General features: G+C 36.3%; 1 protein-coding gene across 1 annotated transcript in view; it reads left to right on the plus strand.

The window, feature by feature from the left end:
- IL1RAPL2 (interleukin 1 receptor accessory protein like 2) overlaps window positions 1-22,731 on the plus strand; it is a gene marked incomplete at both ends in the record, with an annotated part of 1,040,907 nt that extends 1,018,176 nt beyond the window's left edge. The window contains 3 exons of the mRNA XM_082609582.1: window positions 4,596-4,739; window positions 10,081-10,251; window positions 22,034-22,731. Coding sequence (XP_082465708.1) covers window positions 4,596-4,739; window positions 10,081-10,251; window positions 22,034-22,731 — 1,013 coding nt within the window. The remainder of the gene's footprint in view (window positions 1-4,595; window positions 4,740-10,080; window positions 10,252-22,033) is intronic.
- Between the last annotated feature and the right edge of the window lie 2,531 nt (window positions 22,732-25,262).

Raw genomic sequence — 25,262 nt, forward strand, 5'->3', positions numbered from 1 at the left:
GTATCTACTTTTTGGGAAACATATAGACCAACAAAAAACTTTTTTCTGGCCCACTGTATACCAGTTTGTACTCTCTGTTTTAGGTAGCATTTAAATTTTTTCACTGTGCTTTGCAAAAGGATGCAGTTCATCTTCCCTTACTCCATTTTCTTTAGGCGCTATTGACAATATGGTAGAGGTCCAAAAAAGAACAAGAAGCCCTATGGTCCTGATCCAACATATTAAATCAGACTGAACTCTGGCTTGTATTGCAAAATTTCAGTTATTTCTTTTGGAGTTGAACCTTTCAGGCTTTATCACAACATAGCCTGGCATCAGTAGCCACAGGATTTCCTCCTGGAATACAAGTATGGCTCGTTTTATGGAACAATAACTTCCTGATGATCTATAAGTCAAATATCAAAAATGCCATAAGTGATCATTACAGAGAAGAAGCATTTCATGAATCCTTTCACAAAGTGAAAAGGCCTTCTGTAAAATGAAAACTCATGTCTAATATATGCAATTAATAGGGTCAGGCATTCTCAAAGCAAGATGTCTCTTACCTATGCATCTTCTACCTTCATTTACTAACCTGCTACGCCCTCACTCTCCAATGAACTAATTGCCAACAGGTACAACTAACATTTTAGTAAGAAATTCATTCTTTGTTTTTTGGTGAACCAAGACTCTGAACTTAATGCTAGTAAAATTCTGATAATTATGCCTTCTCTGTACATACTCCCTTTCCCACAAACAGAGACATATCAATGACCCTCTCTTTCTCTTCATTCTTAGTGCTACTGCCCCACCCTGAACCCCCAACCTGTATAGAAGACCCTCAGGTGGGATCTCCTAACCTGCTTCCCAACTTATGAGCAAGCTCAGAACAGTTCCAGTCTTCCTGCTCTCCAGTCCCTTGACTTCAGCTATTATTTGTCCCATTCTATACTGCCTGATCTTCATGTTCAAAGTGAAGAACTAGCTGGGTTCAAACTAAGAAGGTTAAAAAGAACTACACTTGTACTTGGGGTGCCTGGAAAAAGTTACAATCCCATAAATATTTGCTGTTCTGGCTATCTCTATCCTTGTGAAGCGTATACACGACACAGTCCAAATAAAATGACTTTCACCTTCTCAGTCAGGAAATGTCCCTAGAAGTATAGATCCTGCTGAGATGGAAAATGGCAGTTGAAAACAGAAGACAAAAGAAAAGCTAGGTGTCAACTGGGTGATGGCAATTCTGCCCTCTGATTATAGGATACATGTTTCCCTTTTAATGTAACTGCCTGGGCTGAATCAAAGAATACTGGTTGAGTCTCAGGGACTCAGTCCACAGTTTTCAATGTAAACAGCCATCATTAGGTAATATCTTTCAAAGATATTTTTGTAAAATGGACCCCAAAACCACAAAGATACTTTTCACACCACAGTTTTCTTCCATAAATTTACTGCTGAAAAAGGTGTCTGCTACTTGGGAGCACAAATTGTTCCTGCTGCTGAAGTTTTCCATCTACCTAATAGCAACTGTACTCTGTAAATAACATAGAAATTGCTGGGAAAAAATCCCATTCAGTGACCTTGAAAACAGTTGAAAGCTGTTCTGACCAGAGAGTGAGACAGAGGGAGAGAGACAGAGACAGAGAGTTAACAAAATTATAACATTAAATGAACATTTTACAACAGGAAAAACATGTTGAATCAAGTCAATCAATGATCTAAGATCAAAGAGAATTCAGTTTTCAGAGTAAACAAAAAAAAATCATATTGCCCTGTCAATTTAACACTGGCTAGAAAAACAAATACCGTATGCTAATACATATATATGGAATTAAAAAAAAATGTTCTGAAGAACCTAGGGGCAGGACAGGAATAAAGACACAGACGTAGAGAATGGACTTGAGGACACGAGGAGGGGGAAGGGTAAGCTGGGACAAAGTGAGAGAGTGGCATGGACTTATATACACTACCAAATGTAAAACAGACAGCTAGTGGGAAGGAGTCGCATAGCACAGGGAGATCAGGTCGGTGCTTTGTGACCACCTAGAGGGGTGGGCTAGGGAGGGTAGGAGGGAGACGCAAGAGGGAGGAGATATGGGGATATATGTATATGTATGGCTGATTCACTTTGTTATAAAGCGGAAACTAACACACCATTGTAAAGCAATTATACTCCAATAAAGATGTTAAAAAGATAGACACTTGATATTCTTTTTTTTGAATAAAAAAGAATGCATAATTGATAAAACAGTAAGAAAGCAAGCAAAGGTGATACTGCAGCCCCACAGAGGTCTCATAAGCAAGCCTGCCTTACCACCCACATAGAGGCAGGCAGTGGTTCCTGGGGAGTCATTTTCTATAGGGAGTGCAGGAGGCAGAGCTAATATGAGGTAGGATTATTTTTACCTGAAATTTTGTGGCTTAATTTTCCAAATGACCACCTCTTGCAACAGGCATGACAGAGATAGATTCCAATTTCCTTCCTTACTCATTATGTGGCCCCTCATAATGCTCCTTATTAATATATTTTGTCTCTCACAACAGCTTCACTCCCTTCTTTTTTCTATCCTTCTCCCTCTCTCCTTACTGAAAAAGAATACGTTTATATTTCTTACATTTCTACTCAGTGACTCTCCTCATTGGTCATGCTGTCTCTGGCCACTACCATCTTCTCTATTACTCCATCTCCTTTAAAATACCAAACTCTCTATCTCCCTACAAAACCTAAAACTTCTCATATGCTGGACTTCAAGGAGCCCCTCGTTCCTTCTTGATATAGCTACAGAATTCTTCAATACCTTCCAATAAACTGTCTGAGATCTGCTCTGTCCTATCATTCTGACTGGCAATTGTAGTTTAGCTTCTTTCCTTGGAATTGAAAGGGCAGAAGAATCCAAAATTCACCACAGGTCACATGTTCTTGAGAAGCATTACCAACAGTTCTATGGAGGAAGAGGGAGAAGGAATTTCATCGTCACTTTCCACAGGAGCTTACAAAACTGTGGTGTAATAAAAAGAACCTTAAATATGAAGTTAGAATATCTGGGCTCAAGTCCCATCTTGGCCACTTCTTAGGTGTATGACCATGGGTAAGTGAATTAAACTACTGAGTCTTAGGTTCTTCAGTGATGAATTTGGACCAACAATTCTTGCCCTAAAGGATTACTTAGAGAATAGATAGTAGACTGGTAGAAAATTTTATCTATAATATACATTACTTGAGTATATATTATATATGTTCATCTTTTTTCTTAATCTTATTGTTATATTGAGCCTAATTTATCTTGAGCAATAAGCCTATATAGAGACAAGGGACAATCCCAGGGAAAGGCTCATGATTTTATTGTCAAGAGATCTTCAAGAATGGCAGTCTGTCATGGTCATCAATTTGATTTTGGCAGTACCCCAGAATTGATCCATCCAGGGAGGCTGATTGATGCCAAGCAAACTTATAAGCAACTGATGTACAAATTAAAATGCCACTCCCTTTTTCAGTTTGTAGTTACATGGTAAGCTGAATTAATAATAAAAGAGTCACTTGGTAATTATGGAATTAGATTAAGGGGAGCTTAGCTAATTTTTAAGATAGTTTTATCTGTATTATGTTGAGACCAATGAATTTGCCTGTCATACAGTGGAAAATATCTCTGGTCTAGTGTCTTCCAGATTCAGCATTTCTCCTCTGGACATTGCTGAATTCATATTCTAAATTCTTCTCTGACTTCCCCTTTCTCTAAATTCCATGATGCTATCCCCTCTTTTGATGATACACCCTAGATTTTGTTAATATCACTAATTAAGCTACAGGTAAGTCACTATTTCCTGGGCCTAGGATATACTATGTCTCCTTCCATTATGTGTTGATTTAATTGTTCCGACTCTCAGAGTTCTAGGGGTGCCCCACTGGAAGAGCCTAAGGCTGCTATCAGGTAGCCTGGTGTTGGCTGAATAGGCCAAGTGATTAGCCTAGACTTCTCATTCTCTTTTAGCCCCATTGGGCATATTATATCACATACAAATTATAGTTATTTATTCAGATAAGTAGGGGAAATGGATAAGCTAATTTCCCCTGCCTACCTTCTATTGGACTATATTCTACTGTGGTTAAATGAAACAGTTAAATCCTATAGGCTCATTGGATTTTATTTGATTCTGAGAATAATTTTATGATGCTGTTCTCCTGTAGAAGAATAGGGCCTGTGGCCTAAGAAGTATTAGATTGTAATCTTGCTAAGCCAAAAGATAATTTAACAGAAACAACAAAATATTGGACCTGAACCCAGTAAAAGGCAGCTCTAATAGTTTCCTGAAGTACACTTAAAGCAAAAGTATACATGTGAGGTCTAGATATGTTCAAAACAAAGTGGGAGAGACTATTCTTTTTCAGATAGATATCACTTTCAACAGTAAAACTTTTCAAATATTTAGAAGAGAGTTAATTTAACAAGAAATTGATTTACACAAATGTGTCAAGAACGCATCTACTTACTGCATTAAGCAAGAATCTTCTGTAAAGAAAAACAGAATGGGTTGTACATCTTAGAGACTAGAAATATGGGAAGTTCCTCAGTGTTGCTGATTTAATTACCTTTTCCTGTTTATTTTATTTGTTCCAGATTTAATCTACAAAATTGAACTTGCAGGAGGCCTGGGAGCAATCTTTCTCCTCCTTGTACTGCTCGTGGTCATCTACAAATGCTACAATATTGAATTGATGCTCTTCTACCGACAGCATTTTGGAGGTGATGAAACTGCAGATGGTAAGCTGTCTCCTATTGTTCAAATTCAATTAAGAGGCATGCATTTGTGATTATGTAAGAGAATATCCCTATTCTTAAGAGATACATGATGAAAAATTTAGAGTTATATGGCTATGACTAATGCAACTTACCCTCAAGTAGTTCAGAAAAAAATGGTATTAATCTATCAAGAAAGACAGCAAAGGGGAGAAAATATTAATAGATGAACCTGGATAAAGAATATATGGGTGTTCTTTAAAATAGTTTTATTTCTTAAAATTTATTTCCAAAAAAAATAGTTTAACAAGGAGATATTAGTTGGTCAGGAGATCAAACAGTTGCTGTCAAAGCCCTTTCCCTTATTAAGAAACAAATTAAGAATCAATTTCATTTTTTTCTTCCAGAAAATTCAAATTTAGGCACAGATCATATTTAGCTCTTCCTGGCATTGAAAAAAACAAATTATTCAAAAAACATATTAAAAGCTATGGAGATACTCATTTTAAAGCTCATAGTACATCTGGACTGATATATTTTGGATGAATGTAGCACAATTCTCAAAGGTGACCTCAACGGAAAAAAATTCAGAATGTGGCTTATAATTTTCTTCTGTTTGCCATTTATGGCCCTTGAAAATCTTATATATGAAATATCAACAAAATGTTGTATTGAGCCTTGTTTCTTTGAACATTCAAAAATGATTTAATTTTTCAAGAGAACAAATTACCATATTTCCAATCAATACCAATAAGAAATCATGACATATCACTCCTTATGCATACAGTCCTCACCCACAAACTACTATAAGCCTTGGAAACATGCGTATGGAATGCCTTAGGTAAGCCAAGATAAAAAGGAAGTTCAATTGTAAATCATTACTTTAAAAATCCAGATTTAAATTTTAGTTTTCATTCTATTGGAATAATGAAAGTTAGAGCTTTTGTTTGTTTTGAGATCCTCAAAGGAGAGCAGTTTATGATTTTGTTTTATTTTGATAGTGATAGGAGAAAGGCAGAGTGGTGAATGTAACATCAAAATTTTTGAATAATCTTTGATTTTGGTCTTATTGTTACTATTATATGAACAATGATATAAGTTTGTTTTAATTGGCTTTTATGTTTTCACAGTAAATTCGAGAAATGCTGTTTGGTGAATACATATGCATGCTCATTATCAAAGCAGTGTATTTACCTAATGATTATAGCAGCCTATTCAAAAGTACCAAAGACCCTTATTTAGATATATCTTCAATATGAAAAATTCGGGCCTGTTCTGATGATAATTACATGCTCCAACAATATGTATGAAAATGTAGTCAATTACCTTCAGTTTCTGTATACAATAATTAATATTGAAAGATCTGACTTCTTAACCTGCACACATAAAATAATGAGATGAAATATGCTATTGAGGAAAATTTCACTGGTTCCCAAGCACCAGCAAATAGCTAAAGTATCTAACTGGGAATGTTAAAGATGCATTGTCTATATGAAAGTACATGAAAGGGAGTCTGCTCTAATTCATTTGCTTTAGGTCATGATTACAAGCAATTTGTTAATACTTTCTGCAAGAGGTGATATAGTTTATGAAGTTAATCTGAAATAATTACTTTCATCACCCATATCCAATAATCCAGACTAACTGATCAGTTGTAGTACATATTTGTAAGATTAAATTCATGCTAATATCATAGGACATTTTGCACCTATATCTCCAATGTGGCCCATGTGGCCAAAGATGACAAGTAATCTAGAGCATTTTGGTTAGAGAATTGTGTGTATTTGTTCCAAACCAATTATTTTAGGGAAAAATTTAATTGGGGGGGAACTTCAAGGATTTTCAGCAGGAAGGAAAATTAAAATAGTTTATATGCCTACATGGAACCTTGGACTTTAAACACACAATCTCTGTACTAGCTGAATAGAATACTAAAAAGTCAGCAGATATGTAGTGAGGATGAATAAATGAATATTAAAGCCCTTCTAGAAATATCCAGTTTCATGATGCCAAATGTCAGCTAGATAGCCTACTGAACTTTCATTTCTTTATTTAAATATTTTGACATCTCATAGACACACCATAGATTTACCCATGTACTTTTTGTTCATGTTTTCTCTTGGATTCATATCTATAGTAGCATTTCCTGAAAGTTCTTATAAAAATGCCATTTTTTTATAAAATAAAATCTATCAAACTGACTTCTTAAACATTTTTGATATAATTCATTTCATTTCATCAATGATTGTTTCATTTATTTGATCTTTGAATTATGCAGCCATTAAATACTTATTAAGTGTCTACTGTGTGCCAAGCACTATGAATGATATATATAGTTATATATTTTTTTCACCTGGATTAACCCTACACACACACACACACACACACACACACACACACACACACTGGTAGTATAGTAGGCATTGGAGACACAATAATCCACAAAGTTACACAGTCTTTGCACTTTAGAAGCTAAGGATTTAGCACTGTGTTTAGCAGAGCCCCAGAAGAACTACATTGTAAACAGGAATGGCTTCCTAATGGTGGACAGGATTAAGTAGATTTTAAAATGGGAAGGACAGTGTGACAACAGGAAAATTCTTCCACAGAGTTTGGTTCCCTTTGTCATAACTTCTCTCTTCATTGGGAACAGCATACCTATGGTGACCACTGTGCAAGCCCTCTTCCTTATAATGTTCTGTCTCCATTGTGCTGTTTTCTGGTTCATCAGTTGAGCTTAGTCAGCATGATTTAACACAGAGGAATGCTCATTAGCCTCACCTAGCAAAGTGGTGTTGCTGAATTGCCATTCAGTTTTAAAACAATTTTCAGGACTTGCTGTTAACCTTTATTTGCATCATATTGTTGATATTGCTCTATTCATCTTGCTCCTTTTTGTGAGCAACAGCTGTGGCTATTCATGAGGTTTTCTTGGCTGTCTACATAGAGCTGAAGTGCATTTTTAAAACTGTGGCATCTGCATCACTGCTTGCTCACTAGCTGGCATCCTAGACCTTCTGGGACGTCTGACATGGTGGCTTGAGAGCTCTCTTCCTGCTCTGGCCAGCTACCATAAACTCTTCACCTTTAGTTCACCTTAAAGGGATATGACTGAAACCAGAAGCAACCATTTTCCAAAGAATGATGTATTTCTAGAATGTTATGTACAATTTGTTATCCAGATGTGTTGGGTGTTAACACATGTCAAACAAAGACATCCATTTTCTTTCTCATAACTTGACTTGGGATATGCAAATATAGCAATATTTTTCTGGAAAAAAGTCTTTGTAGAATCACCTATATTAGAGTATAGGTGAAGCAAGTAAGGATAGGACCAGGAATATGTGAGATTAGACATGGTTGGAGGGCAAATAGTCATAGTCAGGACAAGCAATGTGGCAAGAGTCTAGAAGTTCTGGCCAGATGGGTGAAAGAGTCAGGTAGTCATTGCAGATGGCTAGCTCATAGTAGATGCTCAACAAATCACTGTTGAATGAATTAAAAAGTTGTTGCATTTCAGGATGTTTGTAAGATAGAGTTATCAAAGTCAGAGGAAACTAGGGTCTAGTCTAACATTTTGGAGCTTGAGGCAGCAACACCATCCATCAAGAGCAATGAAATACATTCTGCTCATAGAAATGGATCTGTTTGTCCTTTGGCCTATTTTATTCTTCCAGCTGTGTATCATCGGCAGCTCTCAGTCCCAGGTGAGTAATTATAGCTGGAGAAAGTCAAGGGCCTGCAGGTGCATCCTGAGCTTGATTGGAACAGGGGCAGAGATGCTAAGATTACCAGGAGGTTCTTACATTAGCATTGCTTATGAACATTCTCACTTCCAAGAGGCATTTTATGCATAACAGCGGAATGTGCCCCATTTGTAAGCCAAGTGATCTCAACGATCAGGGCAGTCCTTCATGTGCATCTGATTCTAGGCAATCAAGTACCCAACCAAGGTTCACAGCAGTCTTTTCCAGCTAGAAGACAGGCTAAAGAGAAGCCTCCTGGCTTCAGGCACCATCTTAACATAAATAAGCAGAGTTCTGTTCATGTGGGGGTAGTGAAGCCTGGAATCTTACTAGACTTAGAACAATATAATCCTGCCTCAGTTATCACTAGATAGTCATGGGGTCCTGAGTACTCCTACCATAGGGTATTTATATCTCTTTATATGCCTATCACATATTCCTCTTTCAGCAGGTAGAACCAAATTTTAGTGGTATAGGGAAGTGAGTGACTGCTTCATACTGTAAATTAACTTTTGGTCAAGTTTTAGCTATATTCTAATCAAGTTTGTTTTAATGGAAAATATTTCTGTGTTTTAGAAACAAATCCTGAAATGTTTGCTGGTCTTTTAAAATTATTATTTGCAAGTAACTAAGTTTAATAAATACCAATAGTTCCATATGAGTCTAGGTTCACTACATTAACTTTTAATTTTTTTTCTATAAATAAGGGAATTTTGAAAACCACTATAACTTTTCCAATGTGTTCCTTCTAAAACCAGCGGGGACTAATACTTTGAGAAAAAACTGCATATATATATAGAGAGAGAGACAGACAGACAGACAGACAGACAATTTTCTCTTTGGGGAGACTGGCTCTGAGCCAATATAGCAAAGGAATAAAAAATACATTCTCAAAGCACAGTTAACCCTCTGACTAAATGTGTGAAGGGAAAACCTAATTTGGCAATATTGGAAGGATGTATATTCTGAAACAAAGGCTTCTTTTGGTAGCTTGTGTCAAATTAGTTGGCCATGGATTGAACAAGAATAACAGGCAATGCACTTGTATAAAACCCAGCTGCTGTCTCTAATATTTGGTAATGAACTGCATTTTGTATATGAGGATGACGACACTAACCAACTGGAAGTATGGCATGTGCTACAAGTAGTGTCTCCAGGAGTGAGGCTGGATTATTTCGATCTTCCACACTCTAGGGCCCAGCCCCTCTTGGATCTCTTACACATATTTGTGCAAACAAGGTATAGTCTGTGACCAAGTAACAGAGCCAAGCCAACTGGCACAGAAAGAGTTCAAATCCATGAGTCTGTTTAGTCCTGCATTCAAACACACTGAGCTGATCATTCACACCAAAAGTCACAAATAATAGTTCTCTTTTATTCTGTCCTGACTATATGTTGCCCACTGCATAACAGTTTCAGTTCATATCCTATGATTATAACTAAGTTATGTTGAAATGTACTAGACTTCTTATAGCATTGCATGTGTCTTATTTTTTCCGGTTATTAATGACAGTCACTAACTATAGTGCTTATTCCAGCCTGTTAATGATTATAGACATTTAGTACATAAAGAGAACCTAATGATACATACAACCCTTTTGTTTTTCTTTGTTTCTAAGACAACAAGGAATATGACGCCTATCTCTCTTACACAAAAGTGGACCAAGATACTTTGGAATGTGACAACCCTGAAGAAGAGCAGTTTGCTCTTGAAATACTGCCAGATGTGCTAGAAAAACACTATGGATATAAACTCTTCATCCCAGAAAGGGACCTAATTCCAAGTGGAAGTAAGTACTTTCAGTTTTTGTATTTTAAAAGTTTGGCTTCACTTAAGTTATGTGGAGACTTCAAATGTCAGAGCCAAGTATTTAGATAGTTTTTCTTACAGGACATTTTATTAAATTCAAATTTTTCCCCAATACCTGTGTTCTGACTTTCTAGCATCCAAAATTTTTTAAAAGGCACTCTCATTTATATTTTAGGTATGGTTTTTAAATTGTGCTTTAATGGTATGCTTTATTATATTGCCTAGTGTTCTGAGAAAATGATGATGGTTAAAAAAATGTGTATAAGTCAGATATTTTTTGCATTTCAGATTTTTTGCATTTCAGATTTTCAATGCATTTCAGTTCCAAATCTGGTCTTCTGCCATTGTGCTTCTACTTATACCTACAATCATTTTCACTAATAACTCTGAATTTATGCTTTAATACTCATTTCCAGATTTGCAGCAGAAAATCCACTTAAAAATGAAAGTGAGGTCATGGCGTATGGCACCTTTACTGTGTATTTAAATTCTTTTTAAGAAGTTCTAGACTATGTAGGCTTGAGTGCTACTTTTAAATTATGCTACATATTGAAAGCTATATTTGAGCTTACAGAATAAATTCAGGTTCAAGTAAAAATATATACTTTTTTCCTGTTTCTGTTCAGAGTACTGTACACAGTAAAGTGTGAGGTAAATACAGAAAAGATATGGCCCCTGCCCTTGAAGAGCTTGAAATGCCATTGAGGGAACATAAAAGTGCTGGAATTCATTTGCATGTCTATATTAATATCCTTGAGAGGGGGAGATTAAGCTGTGACCACAAATCAGAATATGGTAATTTATACACATGGGCTAACAAAATTTAAAAGCTTATATATTTAGTACTTCACATTATATAGAATATTTTCACATACATTATTTCATTTCATCTTTACAATAACCCTATGTGGAGAAAGAGCAGGTACTGTTATCTTCATCTTACAGATGAGGAAATAAGGCCTAAAAGAACTCCAAGACCAGTCAGCTGGCAAATGGTAGAGATGGAATAAGAACCTATATCTGTTTGATTCTGGTTCTCACTCCTCTAGATCACGCTATTTATTCCTCAATAACCTTTATTCAGATTATCAGAAGTCCACCATGGTCACTAAACTGACAGGAAACAAATTGAAACAACTGAGTTTTTGTTGTTCATCTCTTTTTTCAACCTGCATGTTTCTGTATATGTTTGGGTTTGCACATGAGTATGCACACTTACACATGCATAGAAAGAAACCAGACAATATTTTCTGGTACATTACTTTCTACAAATGTAATATTTCCCCAAATTTCTTCCCATGGTCCTCTCCTCTTTTCTTTCTGTAATTTCCTTTATTTTCATGCTTTAAATACCACTTCTACATTGATCGAGCCCCAAGGAACATGCAAATAACTCAGAGTCATTTTTTATTCTTTTGTATCTCTCTCCCAAATCCAGTGTCCATTGCATCTTTTCCACTACCACTTTCACCATTCTAGTATAGGCCCTAATCACCTCATTCCTGAATGTTGATTACTCTCTGCCTTCCCTATTTTTCTTCTTACGCATCTAGTCCCACTAATACGTATACCTCCTTGATCATGTCTCTCCCCTATTCAACAACCTTAAATTCTTCACCATTTCTTATAGGATAAAATCCATTAACCCTTAGCTAAACACTGCTAGAGTCTGGTGCAACACTTTTGTTCATGTTAGTCTTCTACACCTTTACAAATCCTATTTATACTCTCCATAACACTGCCTCTGTGAAAAGTCCATAATAATTTCTCTAGCCTTAGAGTATGTAGTGTATAATCACTTGTTTGACTATAAATTTTGTACTCCTTACTCCTGTGATATTTTGTATATTTTCTTTTTTAATGTAGTGTTCCAGCTATTTGTCTTCTCAGCAAAACTATAAGCTCCATGAGAGCAAGAACTGTCTCTCATTCATCTTCATACCCCTGTTAGCATCTACCAAAATACCTGAACTCAGTAGATGCTTCATAGATGCCTGTTGGTTTTGTTTTAATAGTATCGGTTTAAGACAAGAGGAAATAATAAGGATGAAATAAGTAAAAATGTTAATTTTTGCACGACAGTATCTGAAAGGCATTTTTTTAACAAAGTGAATGTGAAATCTAAAAAAGGAGCTTTCTGCTGAAAGAAAAAAAATGTAATTAATAGGAATAGTTTCAGTCCTAATGTGTATACTACTTTTATTTTTTTCAGATATTAGAAAGAATATCTACAAGAGGTTGATCAATCATTAATGAAATATCAAAAATATCCCTTTACTATTTTTTGGTTTAATTCCTTAGACTCCTATGTATTTTTTGCATTTTTGCCAAGAGCATGTTGTTAACTATCAAAATTCTGCAACATTGATTTTTAGAGTGATAGTGTACTAAATTGTATTAAAGTAATATCATTACCAAAGTGGAATTTATACTCTATGTCAAGTCACCTTCAGTAGGATTCAATATGGATTCAATTTCTGCCTTATTGCATTACAAAATTGTTGGCACCACAATAGACAGTCTTTATCAACACCACTAAGTGACTTAAAAATGTCACCCTTCATGTCCGAACACATCAAATTTGATTATCTTTCTTCTGACCTGGAAAACAATGCTTCAACATTGTGCACATGAGAAAAGGAAATAGGGACAACACGGAACACAGGCTAGCCACTTTACCTGAGACTCAGTAGATGACACTTGCTTATTATATAAAGAAGCAGTTATTGTGCATGGATGAGAGTGAGACCCAGAGAGCATGAGAGCGAGAGAGATGCACCCCCAAACTGTGTTCTCTTAGTTCTCTCAGATGATAGTCTGTTTTGATGATGACAGGTCAATTGAATCAACCTGCTGTGTCAATTTAGCCAAAGAGGTGGTAGACTATTTTACACCTCATTGAGTCAGCTAGTTGATTGGCTAAATTGATTGAAATCGATTAGTTGTTTTGGTGTATCACAGACAGGTCTGAGTGTCCTACTTGACCATGGGGTATGAGGCTTACACAAGCCATATTTCCTGGCACAAAACTACAAGATTTTAGTTGAGGACTGCAACACGCTACATAAGAGATAATAGAAGGTTGTCACCTCGTATACACTGGCATTTAAAGAACTCAACATAGGAATACCCAAGATGATGATGTTAGGGTGAAGAGAGATTTTTATAGTCCATAGAAGATCATTTTCGTTTTTTTGAGATTGTACAACAATTAGACTGAGGAGGAACTTGGATCCTGGGTACTCAGTGGTACACAGGAAGACTCCTTTTACAACTAAGCCATTTGGGACAACTATGCAGTTTTTAGATGCAACCACTGGAGGGTGTTTCATTTTAATCCTTCCTTCCTGAACGAGGAAATTCATGTTCTCTGAATTCCGATTTGCAAGTGTAACCTGCAGAGGTTCTTAAAAAGGCCCTTTGACCATTTTTCTTTTCCATCAACATTTCAGAGCTGGCTGAGCAGTCACCATGTCACGATTAACGAGTTTTTCCTTGGCATTTTTAGCACGCATTCAGGAAGTCGATGAAGTATATGAATAATATAATTGATTTACACATGAATGACAGAGTAGAACATTTTGGACTTGGTGTATGTGTGTTATTAAAGAAGCTTCTGTGGTCTGTAGTTGCAGCCATTGGTACAGATTTAACAGGTTATGCTATATAAATATAGACACATTCCTGCGGGGGCAGGGGGAAGTAGTTACAGTATTATAAGCTATGTTTGTCCCTCACATCTCATTTAAAACATGTTGACCCAAGACTGCTCCTTCCTCTAAAAACTAGCAATGAGACCTTTGAGAATTGTAAAAGCAGACTTCATAATATCATTCTTGACCTACAACAATAATTTTCTATGAATCAAGCTAATGAGGTCTATGACATAAACCCATTCATGTTTAATGCCTTCAATTTTGATGTATCTTTAGTTTCTTTTGTACAACTCTCGTGGTATTCCAACTCAACCTCATCAACACACAAATATTTCTAATGTATACAGTTTCAGAAGTACATGAATGGGTCTCCCCCACCCTTCTCCCTCCCCCGACACCAATGCACTCATGACCATGAGTTCACAGAAAGCTTCAATATAAAGATGTCACTTTCCAAGGTGAGGTATAGGTAACTGTACCCTTCTCGCATGCCCTACTAGAGAAGTGTACTTTGACCATCATGGAACAGCACAGGTGGGAAGATTTGACACAAACATTTTTCTTAAATGCTAAAACTAAAAGTCTTCAGATCTGGACATTTTTTTCCTGGCGGTGACCTACCTTTCCATTCTTGAGCCTGTGGCCAGGATCTTCCTTATGTTTTCTCAGGTTTGGTGCCTGAATGTGGCAAGAATTTCTACTTTCCAGTAAAAGTTTGGTCTGTCTCTTCCCAGGCTAGAAACATCTGTAGTAGAATAGCAAATGCAACTTTGTTGCCAACAGGCATCTGAATGTCAGGAGTGACAGGCAACCAAAAGAAAGCCAGAGAGAAAACACCCTACTCAAACTGCCTAGAGACACAAACTTGAGAAGTAGAGATTTTCTCACCCATGCAGCTGCTGGGTTTTGTGGTGTAAAGTACTCTACACAGAGCACATTGTGTTCATAGGGCCTAGTGGATCCTTTAGGAATGAACAGATGTGCTCTGAAGCTGACATGTGACCAACAGAACCCAGCTGTGCAGTTGAGATCCTGAGATTGGGGACATTTTTGGATGAGTACCATTTAGGCTTTTGAGCCCATCTTATCTCAGTGTTTCTGCAGAGATTTAAAAGCATAAAAATATAAAAGTTAATCAACTGGTCAGATGGAGAGAATAGTACTCCAAGACTAAAAGTAGAAACAACCCAATCCTACAGCTTTTGTTTGCCCTTAAGAGAAAGCAAGCAAGGTGCTTAAAAGGGCATGTGCAATACTGATTAACAATTATAAATTGAGCTAATTCTGGCTGAAGTTTTAGAAAAATCTATAGATGATTAAGTGCACATTAAAGAGAAAAAAATCTTTCAAAGTCTTTTAGCTCAGTTTCCTCTTTTAATCATAGGAAGACTATGGGGATCTCTGTGTGAGTTCTTCCTGCATTATTGCACCAGAGAAAGACACTAGTGAGCGAAAAGTATTATCGTGCGTATGGCTGATCAGCCATGTCTACTGAAATTATATTTATGAATTTGGCCTCAAATATCAAATTGTCTTTCCATTTGTTTTCATGCTCAAATTTCTATGAGTTTCTCTCACTTAAGAAATCTAGGACTCTTTCAGTAATTTAAGGGAAAAATTATAATGTCTGATTACATTCTTGCATTTGCTAGACCTTCCTCACTGTTCTAATCTTCAGTTCTTTAATGGCCATGTGATTGTGCTGACATTGAAATGACAAATGGCTAGAGAATACATCTGGTGTCACATGATCCCTAGTCCCTTCTGAAGTGAGGCATGCAAAAAACATTTTTGTACATGGATCTGTAGCTACTCATTGCCAATAGTTCCTCTAATAGTTGGACATATTGGATACCATTCAAGGAAATTGTCCTTGGGGAGTAATAAATTCCTTTTCCAGGCAATCTGATGTCTGTGACCTAAAAAGTGTGAGGCAGGGGTGACATGCACAGTCATGGAAATTTAACACATTGTGTACAATTTACTCACATGGAATAAAATTAGATATGCCCACCATACCCTTCATGTTAGAGTCAAGAGAGAGGGAACTGTATCCAGTATGCCCAGCAAAATACTGCAGTCAATGGACTGAGGTTTCTTATCAAAGTTTGAGGTAAAGGAAGAATCCATTGTGTAGAATTTCAATCAGGAAATCTACTTTTTGGATAACACAAAGAACAGACACCTTAAAAAAAGAGTAGAAGACCAGGATAAAATTGTCTTAAGTACCAAAGGAACCACAGAAAAGATTATATAAGGAGCAAGTTGTCTTGTTCCATATTTATCAAGATTGCACTGATTAGAATTAGTTATATCTACAAATTTTTAGGACATGAGTGTAAGGGGGAAAAGAGGAGGGGAAGGACATTTTGCAGACTCTCTTTGTTTGCTACTCTCCACATTTTCTTTCTTTTCGTATTCTCTGAATGTGTTCTATTACTTACCTCTATTCTCAGTGAAGAGGTAAAGAGGGAAGAGAAAGAATTTAGAGATGTGGACAACATTCCAGAGTAAATTCTGCCCACCATCATGCTTCTCTGTCCATCCACTGGTGAAATGCTATAGCAAAAGTAAAGGATTCATTACCAGAAATACAGCCTCCAAAGTCAAAACTGTAAATAGATTGTGGTTCCCTGCACTCACAAGGACTCAACAAATCCATGTTAACTGTTGATCAACTTTTTAATCAGAATCAGTTAGAACACTTACACTAGTCAATAGAAAACAAAAATCCTGCAAAAAAATTTAGCCCAATGAACTATGAATTATCAAGCCAAGGACTTGGAGGAGGGGCCAGGGAAGGTTTTTGTAGGGCAAGTAATATCACACACTGTTTAGAAAGCCCCCTACTCCCCTCACACACACCTGGCTAAATAAAAAATTTTGTACCCTCAATCTCTGTGGCAGACAACACAGATTCTTACATCTGCCAGAGACAGAAGCAAGACCCAAAAGCTTTAGCAACGTTGGCCAAGACAAAGAGTGAGGTTGTCAACCTGTATCTCTTTCAATAAGTTAGTATTAAATATCATTATTTTAAATGCAGGTAGTATTTTCAGTAAGACTACATTATAAAGTACCTCACTGTATGCCTCTATTTATACCAGAGGTCTAATAATTTTTTACCAAATATTTAGTGCTGTGTAATATACTTTTTTTGATACATGTGAAACCTGTATTATTTTTGCTGGGTTTTCCTCACCGGTCATAGGAGTTGCTCAATCACTGTCAGAAATTGTCTTGATTTTAAGTATTGATATATTAACCCATAGGTTTAATAAATATCACCATTGATAGCTATCAATTAACTAATATTCACTAAAATTGGTGGGGTATTATCAGTTTTGATGCATCTTATCTCACCCTAATGATTTGTCTGTTTAACTGATGTTGGTTGTACGTAGCTGTGAATATAAGCCTACCAAGATTCTATTATTTGAAACTGGCAAAGTAATAAATTATGCTTTTGTTTACAAACTAAGTATTTGTCTTTTAATTTTTAATATTCTATCTGCCCCTAATGATCCTGACATAAGTGGAAGTGTCAACACAAAGATAATTTATAAGTAGCTAATTGATTAGTTTGATAAATCAGATGGTTAGTAGGCAGTAGCAAGACCACATAGAAATTCATGAATGAGAGTGTTTTCCCCTTGTCCTTCTGCCTACATCTGCAGTAGATTCAAAGCCTGACATTTAAGAGTACTGAGTTCTTTTGGGAAAGAATATACACCCCATTAGAAGCAATTTCTTGGGGCTGCCATTATATTCTTTCTGCTTCTATTTTGTCCTTTTATTTCTTCCTTCAGTTTACATTTTGCTTTGTTAATGTGTCCTGTTTTCAAGTCACTTTTGTAGACTGAATTCTATTTTTCTAAATACACTGGAATTTTGGTTTATACAATTGTCCATTTTTTTGTTTTTTTTTAACAAAATTGTGAAGATCACAAATAGGTTAAGTGTAATAGCTTTGTTTCATGGCTGATAATCTAGTGTGGTTTCATAGCCTTGTTTAGAGAAGCAGAATGCTGTCAGACAAAACCCTCTTTAGTTTTTTCTGTCATTGTAAGTTACTTCAAACCAAAAGCTGCAAAGAAATAATGACCTTTCATTTAAGGGATACTTTATATTTTTATGTAGAGAAAAGGAGTCTTTTAAGGGATTCCTGCTACTCAGTTGCTAAATTTGCCTGAACAAGTCAGGGCAGGATTTAGCGAGTATTCTTATGTGCTGTGGATTTAGGGATTTTTTTTTTGAAAAACATTTCTTTATTATCTCTTCGTGGTAAGAAACCTTTTAAAACGGTTTCTGAAGTTTTCTAACATGTCTCCCACAAAACCACAGCCCTACCATGACAAACACCACTGCCTGTCATGGACTACACTAGCTATGGACCAGCAATGCCTTAACTTGATGCCTGTTTCTGCTTAGTTTATTTGGAACTTTTCCAAACCTAAACATCCTGATTGGTCTCTAATTCAGGGGTGGCAACCTTTCTCTGTAAAGGTCCAGAGAATAAATATTTTAGGCTTTGTAGGTTATATATGGTCTCTGTTGCATCATATTCTTTATTTCTTTTACAACCCTTTAAAAATGTTCTAAAAAATCATTCTTAGCTCACAGGCCATACAAAAACAGGACATGGTCCTAATGGATCAGGCTCCAATTCACAGTCATTGGATACAGACATGCAACCCCAGGGTAAGGGGAAAATTATTTTGGGCACTTGCTGTGTAGGAGCCAGCAACGACTGCCTGGCTAAAGATTAGCAAGTAAAACATATTAACTCTACCTGTTGGGTCCCTTGCTAATTTATTTATACTTTTCATGATGTCTAGGTCCTTGTTTTTTCCCAAAGATAAAGAGACAGAAAGAAAAAATTTAGGAAGGGAGGGAGAAAGGGGGCAAAGGGAGATAGACGAAAGAGGAAGGGAGAGTAAAACAGGGGAAGGGAGAAAAAAGTGAGAAAGAAAGCAAAGAGGGAGGTGAAAGGACAAGAGAGACAGCACAGGAAAAGAAAAAAAAATAAATGGAGAAAGAAAGAGGAGGAAAGGGGGTGAGAATAAGAAAAAAAAACAGAAAAACAGAGAGAACAAGCCAGAATATGGAAGCTAGGGCACAGTCTCTCCTTCTTTTCCTGAGAGCCAGGCAGCTCTTAGCGGCACCTCCCCAGCTGCTTTCAAACATTGAGGTTCCTGCCCAGCCACTGATCACCATCCCAAGAAGTGAAATGTGGGCTTCACATCTGAAAACTTCCACTTGGTTTTTCACCAAGTGAAATGGAACACGAAATTCAGGGCCCAAGAAAATGGCTCATGTTTTCTTTGGGACACTTGGGCTGTGTCTACCCAGGGAAAATTTAGATGTACTGACTGACTGACTCCAGTGCATATGATTAATGTATATATAGGGCAAACCAGGATAATTCAGACCTTTTTTTCTTCCAGAGCAGGTTTTCAGCCGGAATTATCTGGATGGTTGCCTCAACTCTCCACTAGGCTTTGCCAGGATAAGCACAGCCAGTGTAGTATGCAGGAGACAGGGACCACTCCCTCTCTCCAAGGTTCCCTTCAACACCCACACCCTGTGCTGCTGAGTGTAGTGGGATCCGTCCTGACAGGCATTCCTTCTGGGGGCAAGTGAAAATTCTGTTTAATGAATCTCTAAGAAGCCCCCCAATCCCTAAATTTTGCATTCTGCTTAGCTGTCAAATGGCAAAGTGTAATAGACTGGTGAAGGGGGAGAACAATATTAATGCGGGAAAATGTTGTACCCTGTTCCCTTCCCCAATCGAGAAAGAGGATAATAAAGCCAAAGCCTATGACATCCCAGTCAAATTCATTAGTGTGTATGTGTATAGTTTCTCTTATGACTGAACACTTGAGTTGTAATTTTCTTGAAGTGGATAGAGATATGTATAGCTATACCTTTTGTTTTTAAAAGTATATTTTAAAAATAAACTACATCCCAACACATAGAAACAGTGTTGTTCATAGAGGTATAGTTTCTGTGACAAATGTGTTCCTGCCAAGGTTTGTACAGATCAACTTTTAAAAATTAAATGTAAAGCTACAATTAATGAGGGAAGAATGCTACTTGGAATAATTCCTCGGTAAATCATTTGGTAAGGAATTCTTCTGTAAAAATAACAATTAACTCATACATAACCTGGTAAAACTGTGTTTTCATGGACTCTTGCACTTATACCATGTATAAGTTTGGGGTTTGGTTTTGTTTCATTTTGTTTGGAGGAAAGGTGAAAAGAATAATGGGAAAGATGCATGATAGTTTATTTTACTGTATCTTACAGATCCAACTTCTAATGATGAAGCTTCCCACATAACTTCTTTCTTTTTGGGAGCAGAAAGAAAGGAAGAAAATGAAGAGTCAGAGCTGTTGATACATTGGGATAATATTTTTCCACTCTATTGAAACTTTCTACCTTTCCTTCCATTCTGTTTCACCAGTTCTCTAAATGACAATTACAGAGTGATAACTTCCCCATTGCTACTTGTGTGATATTTTTGTTTGTTTTTTTGTTTTCATTTTTATTTTTTGCAGATTTCAATGCTGATTTTTTTTTCCTTGAAAACATGATCTCTAAAAGAAAATGCATACAATTTTTAATGGGTTCCCTCCCCACTTAGAAGTTGCCTTATTCCCTCAGATACAGTCTCTGTAACTACTGCATGAGAAAGTCCTGAAATGTATTAAGTAAAAACCAAAACAGCAGTAACAACAAATTGTTAAATGGGCAATTCTCTGTGTATCTCTCAAAAAGGTTTTTGTTTATCTGTAGGGTGTATAGAAAATTTGCTCTTTTTCACTTGTGAAAGTGTTCTTGCTGCCAAATGGTAGAAATAAAACCCTGGAAAAGAGAGATCATCTGTAAAATATGCATCTGTAAGATAAGTTTCTCTTTTCAAATGGCTTGTACTGGGCTGTTTGGTGGCCCTTCACTGTGTACTGGACGTGACTCCTTGAAAGCAGTCTGTAACCTTGGGCAGATTTGCAGTGACAAATGTTGCTATGCTTCTGTAAGCACTGCTTCTGCTAGAGGGCACTGTACATTAGACAAGGCCTTGTGCTCTGCTTAGTAAAGACAGCTCTCTGTTGCAGCACCTGTGTCCAAGCCTCCATTTGTTAACACATGTGTGTGTTTCCCTTTTTGGCGGATAAGACTTTAGGAAGCACGGTTGCAAAAGGATTATTCCATGGGATAAACAAATCTAGAGTTCGTTGAGTGTTTTTCTACTAGGAAAAGGACATGACTTATTCACCTCACTTTCAGAATTGTTCCACAAAGTAGAGCAAAGACTTCTCAGTTGATAGACTCCTCCCCCTTTACTGTTCATTCCACACCATCCCCCACCTCCGGCTCCACCCCTCACTCCTCCTCTGAACAAAGAGCAGCTGGTTCAAATTAAACTCATGGGCACGCACACACCACTTCCCTATCTCCGTGTTTGAAGGGCAAAATGGAGAACGTAAGGTTGCAAAAAACAGAAGGTATTCTGAGAAACAAGCTAGGATTGTAGAAGAGATTTTCCACCATCTCTATCACATTATCTTTGAAGTATTTATATATTTATATATACATATAAATAATATATATATATTATATATATATAATATATATATATATTATATTTACATAGTCCCCCTACTTTTTTAGTAGTTGGAAACGGGGGGGGAAAGCAAACCAAACCCATAAATACAGTGACCTTCATTAAAAGGTTCCATTTCTCTTTTCATCAACCCGCTGATTGCTTGTTCACTTAGAGTACTAGCCTGGAAGCCTGCCTTGAATTAAATGATTAAGTAAATAAAAATAACTGAACTACACCTAAGCTCTGAAGCAGTCAGAGTTTATATAGCTAACAGAACACTGTAAGTAATGATGAGGGGAAAGAAAAGTATTAGAAGTCTTTTTTTAATTTTTTTTATTTTTAAGGCAACAAGCTTTCTGAGTGTGCAATACAAGAAAAGAAAATGTGATGTACCTTAGTGAAAGACTGGATCTTTGCTATACTAGGGTGCAAACCTAATGCTTTAAAGACTGGAAATGTCTTTGTTTTACTCTTTCTCTCTTTCTGTGATTTGTAGCCTACATTGAAGATCTCACAAGATGTGTTGAGCAAAGCAGAAGACTTATTATCGTGCTAACTCCAGACTATATTCTCAGACGAGGATGGAGTGTTTTCGAATTGGAAAGCAGACTCCATAACATGCTAGTCAGTGGAGAAATCAAAGTGATTTTGATTGAATGTACAGAATTAAAGGGGAAGGTGAATTGCCAGGAAGTGGAATCACTAAAGCGCAGCATCAAACTTCTGTCCTTGATCAAGTGGAAGGGACCCAAGAGCAGCAAATTAAATTCTAAGTTTTGGAAGCACTTAGTATATGAAATGCCCATCAGGAAAAAAGAAATGCTTTCTCGGTGTCATGTTCTGGACTCTGCAGAACAAGGACTTTTTGGAGAACTCCAGCCTATACCATCTATTGCCATGACCAGTACCTCGGCCTCTCTGGTGTCATCTCAAGCTGATCTCCCAGACTTCCACCATTCAGATTCGATGCAAATGAGGCACTGCTGCAGAGGTTATAAACACGAGATGCCAACCACCACCTTGCCAGTACCTTCCTTAGGCAACCACCACACTTATTGTAACCTGCCTCTGACACTACTCAATGGACAGCTACCCCTTAATAATGCCCTGAAAGATACCCAGGAATTTCATAGGAACAGTTCCCTGCTACCTTTATCATCCAAAGAGCTTAGCTTCACCAGTGATATTTGGTAGCGGAAAATCTGAAGTCCTCTGAACATCTATGTGAGCATAAAAAATTTCTGCTACACCAAGCAAAAAGTACACCTAATAACATTGAGGTGCTGAAAAGGTGTTCAAAGAAAAAGGCACAGAAATCACTTTTGTATCTAATTTTTTTGTTTACATTTCCAGAGTAGTGGGGGGATAGAAGGACCTGCTTTTGTAGTATAGTATGTTGTTCCAATGTACAGTTTTGATTTCTTCCTTAAAAGAAAACAATATTAAATTCTATTCTATAGAGTAGGTTTTATGATACCACTTAGACTGCAAGTTTGGTAGGTAAGTTAATATTTATGAATATTTCAGTATTTACATGTTATTTGAAAGCAGGAAATTTAAAGACTTTAACTGAATTTGAAATTTCTGAACTAAGTTTTAAGGTGAAAAGAGAACTTCTATAGAGTAACCAAAAATCAGGAATTATCAAGAAAGAAGTGTTGAGGCATCCCAAGTGGAAGATTGTTTGTAGAGGAAGATCAGTTAAGAAAAAATCTGATTGAAATGTTTAGAACTTCTTCAACATAATGGACAACTTCTGTATACTAAATCAACAGCTCATAATGAGAGCTTTTAGTTTTATTAGGGAAGCACATCTTCTGTAGGCAAACTGGTAGGTAGATAAACAATGTGCATTTCTTAAGCAAATGAATAGATAGGCTGTTCTTTTAGGATGGTGTTAAATCTTATGGCATTTTAGCCTATTAACAAAGTTTTACACATTTGAAAACATATTTTAGGTTATGCAGTTTATTGTTTGCTAAAAAATTCAGATTTGGATTTTTTCCAAATGATCTCTTGACCTGCTATAAGCTTTATATGAAGATGCTCACATCTTCCTACTTTTATTTCAACATCGTTGGAGTTTGAATTTAAATAAATATTGACTGCAAGAGTCAGCAGTACAAAAGAAGTGAAACAACAATATTCACAGATGAAGTGCTAAATGATTCAAGTTTACTAGTGGTAGAGCAGCAACTGCAGTGATTCTCATCTGAAATGTAGCTGTGAAACAGACTATTCTGTACATACACAATATCTGCTTGGCCATGTGAGCAAGGCTCCTTCAGAAGTATCTCTATTCCTGGTGCTTCAATAAGTATATTTTATAGACTAAACTTCTCTACCTTCACATTGTGACTGTGACTGTACCGTATCAGAAAATCCCTGTGAATATCTAAAATATTATGAATTTGCTGTAAGGAATGTGCCCCTATTCTAATATTTATTGTGAATTACTACTTTATGTTCTTTACAATTAATTTGGTGTGCTCTCCACAAATATTTCTGTGGGGATCAATTGTTAATTGAGTTTCATTCTGGCATTTTGTATATGGTTCTTAAATCATGTTTTGGGGCAAATATAAACAAGTACAAATGTACACAGTGTGTAAAAATTAATAATTTTCCCAGTCCTTGTAATTGTGAAACTCGAATGTGTAAGAGAACATTAGGTAACATGTTTTGATTATTTCTTTCAACCTCTTTACATGACTGATTCCCTATAATCCATGGGTTTTGTTCAAAGTACTTGTTTTTCTGCTGCTTTTCTATATCCAGCTGCTCAGAAAATGCATTATGCACCAACAGTATGTGAAATCTTAGCAGTGATACATGTTCATTTCACAGTGGGACAATTAGTTGCTCCTTTAAAAAGTACTGTTCAACGCATAGGTGTTTCATAGATGTATTTTTTTTCCACTGAGAAAAGTGATTTTGCTTCTTTAGAAACTTTAGGTATTTCAAAATGGAAATTTATCGATTATGAACTGTTTTCCAAGTGTTACAAAGTTGTATTTACTCTCATTGTTCTTTAATGATATGTGTAATTACTAAGTTAATAACCTGCATGAAATGAGTAGTACATGTTTAAGTGACCAATTGTACTTTTTATTAGTTTGTTTTTCACAGAAGTCTAGATTAATTCAAATAGAATGTTCAGTGGTATTTTTAAACTAATAGTTCTGTATTGAGCATGCCAGTTCTGAAAATATAACATGGGTCTCTCTGCTTCCTTTATTTACAATGATTAAACGTGGGTAGCAATTTGAGTTGGCTGGCCACAATGTGTCCTTTCACTACTAGTAGGTAGTCAAAAACAGAGCATTCACACTTGTGTTGGGGAACTTGACAAGAAACCTTTTCTACCATTTTCAGGAACCAATGTGTACACTATCTATAAAAATTTATTTCTAGATGGCAATTCAAAATTCAATTTTCATCTGAGATTTTTTAAAAAAGATATAGCCCATATGGGCATAATAAGTATTTAGTCTAGAACATGATGCATTCTTCCAGTTGTTTTCACAGTGGGAAAAATTTTTCTTCTCAGTTTTTCACTGAAATGGATTTTGGAAATTTAGAAAAATACTGATGCAACTAGTTCCCATACATTCATAACAACTTTATATAGCTCATGCACCAACAGTATGCTTGCTTTTTAAAATTGAGGCTATTTTAAGGTGAAAAATTCTGAAAATGTCAGAAATTATGAGACAAGTGAGAAA

Source organism: Mesoplodon mirus (assembly GCF_964341445.2).
Source record: "Mesoplodon mirus genome assembly, chromosome: X".
Classification (NCBI taxonomy): Eukaryota; Metazoa; Chordata; class Mammalia; order Artiodactyla; family Ziphiidae; genus Mesoplodon; species Mesoplodon mirus.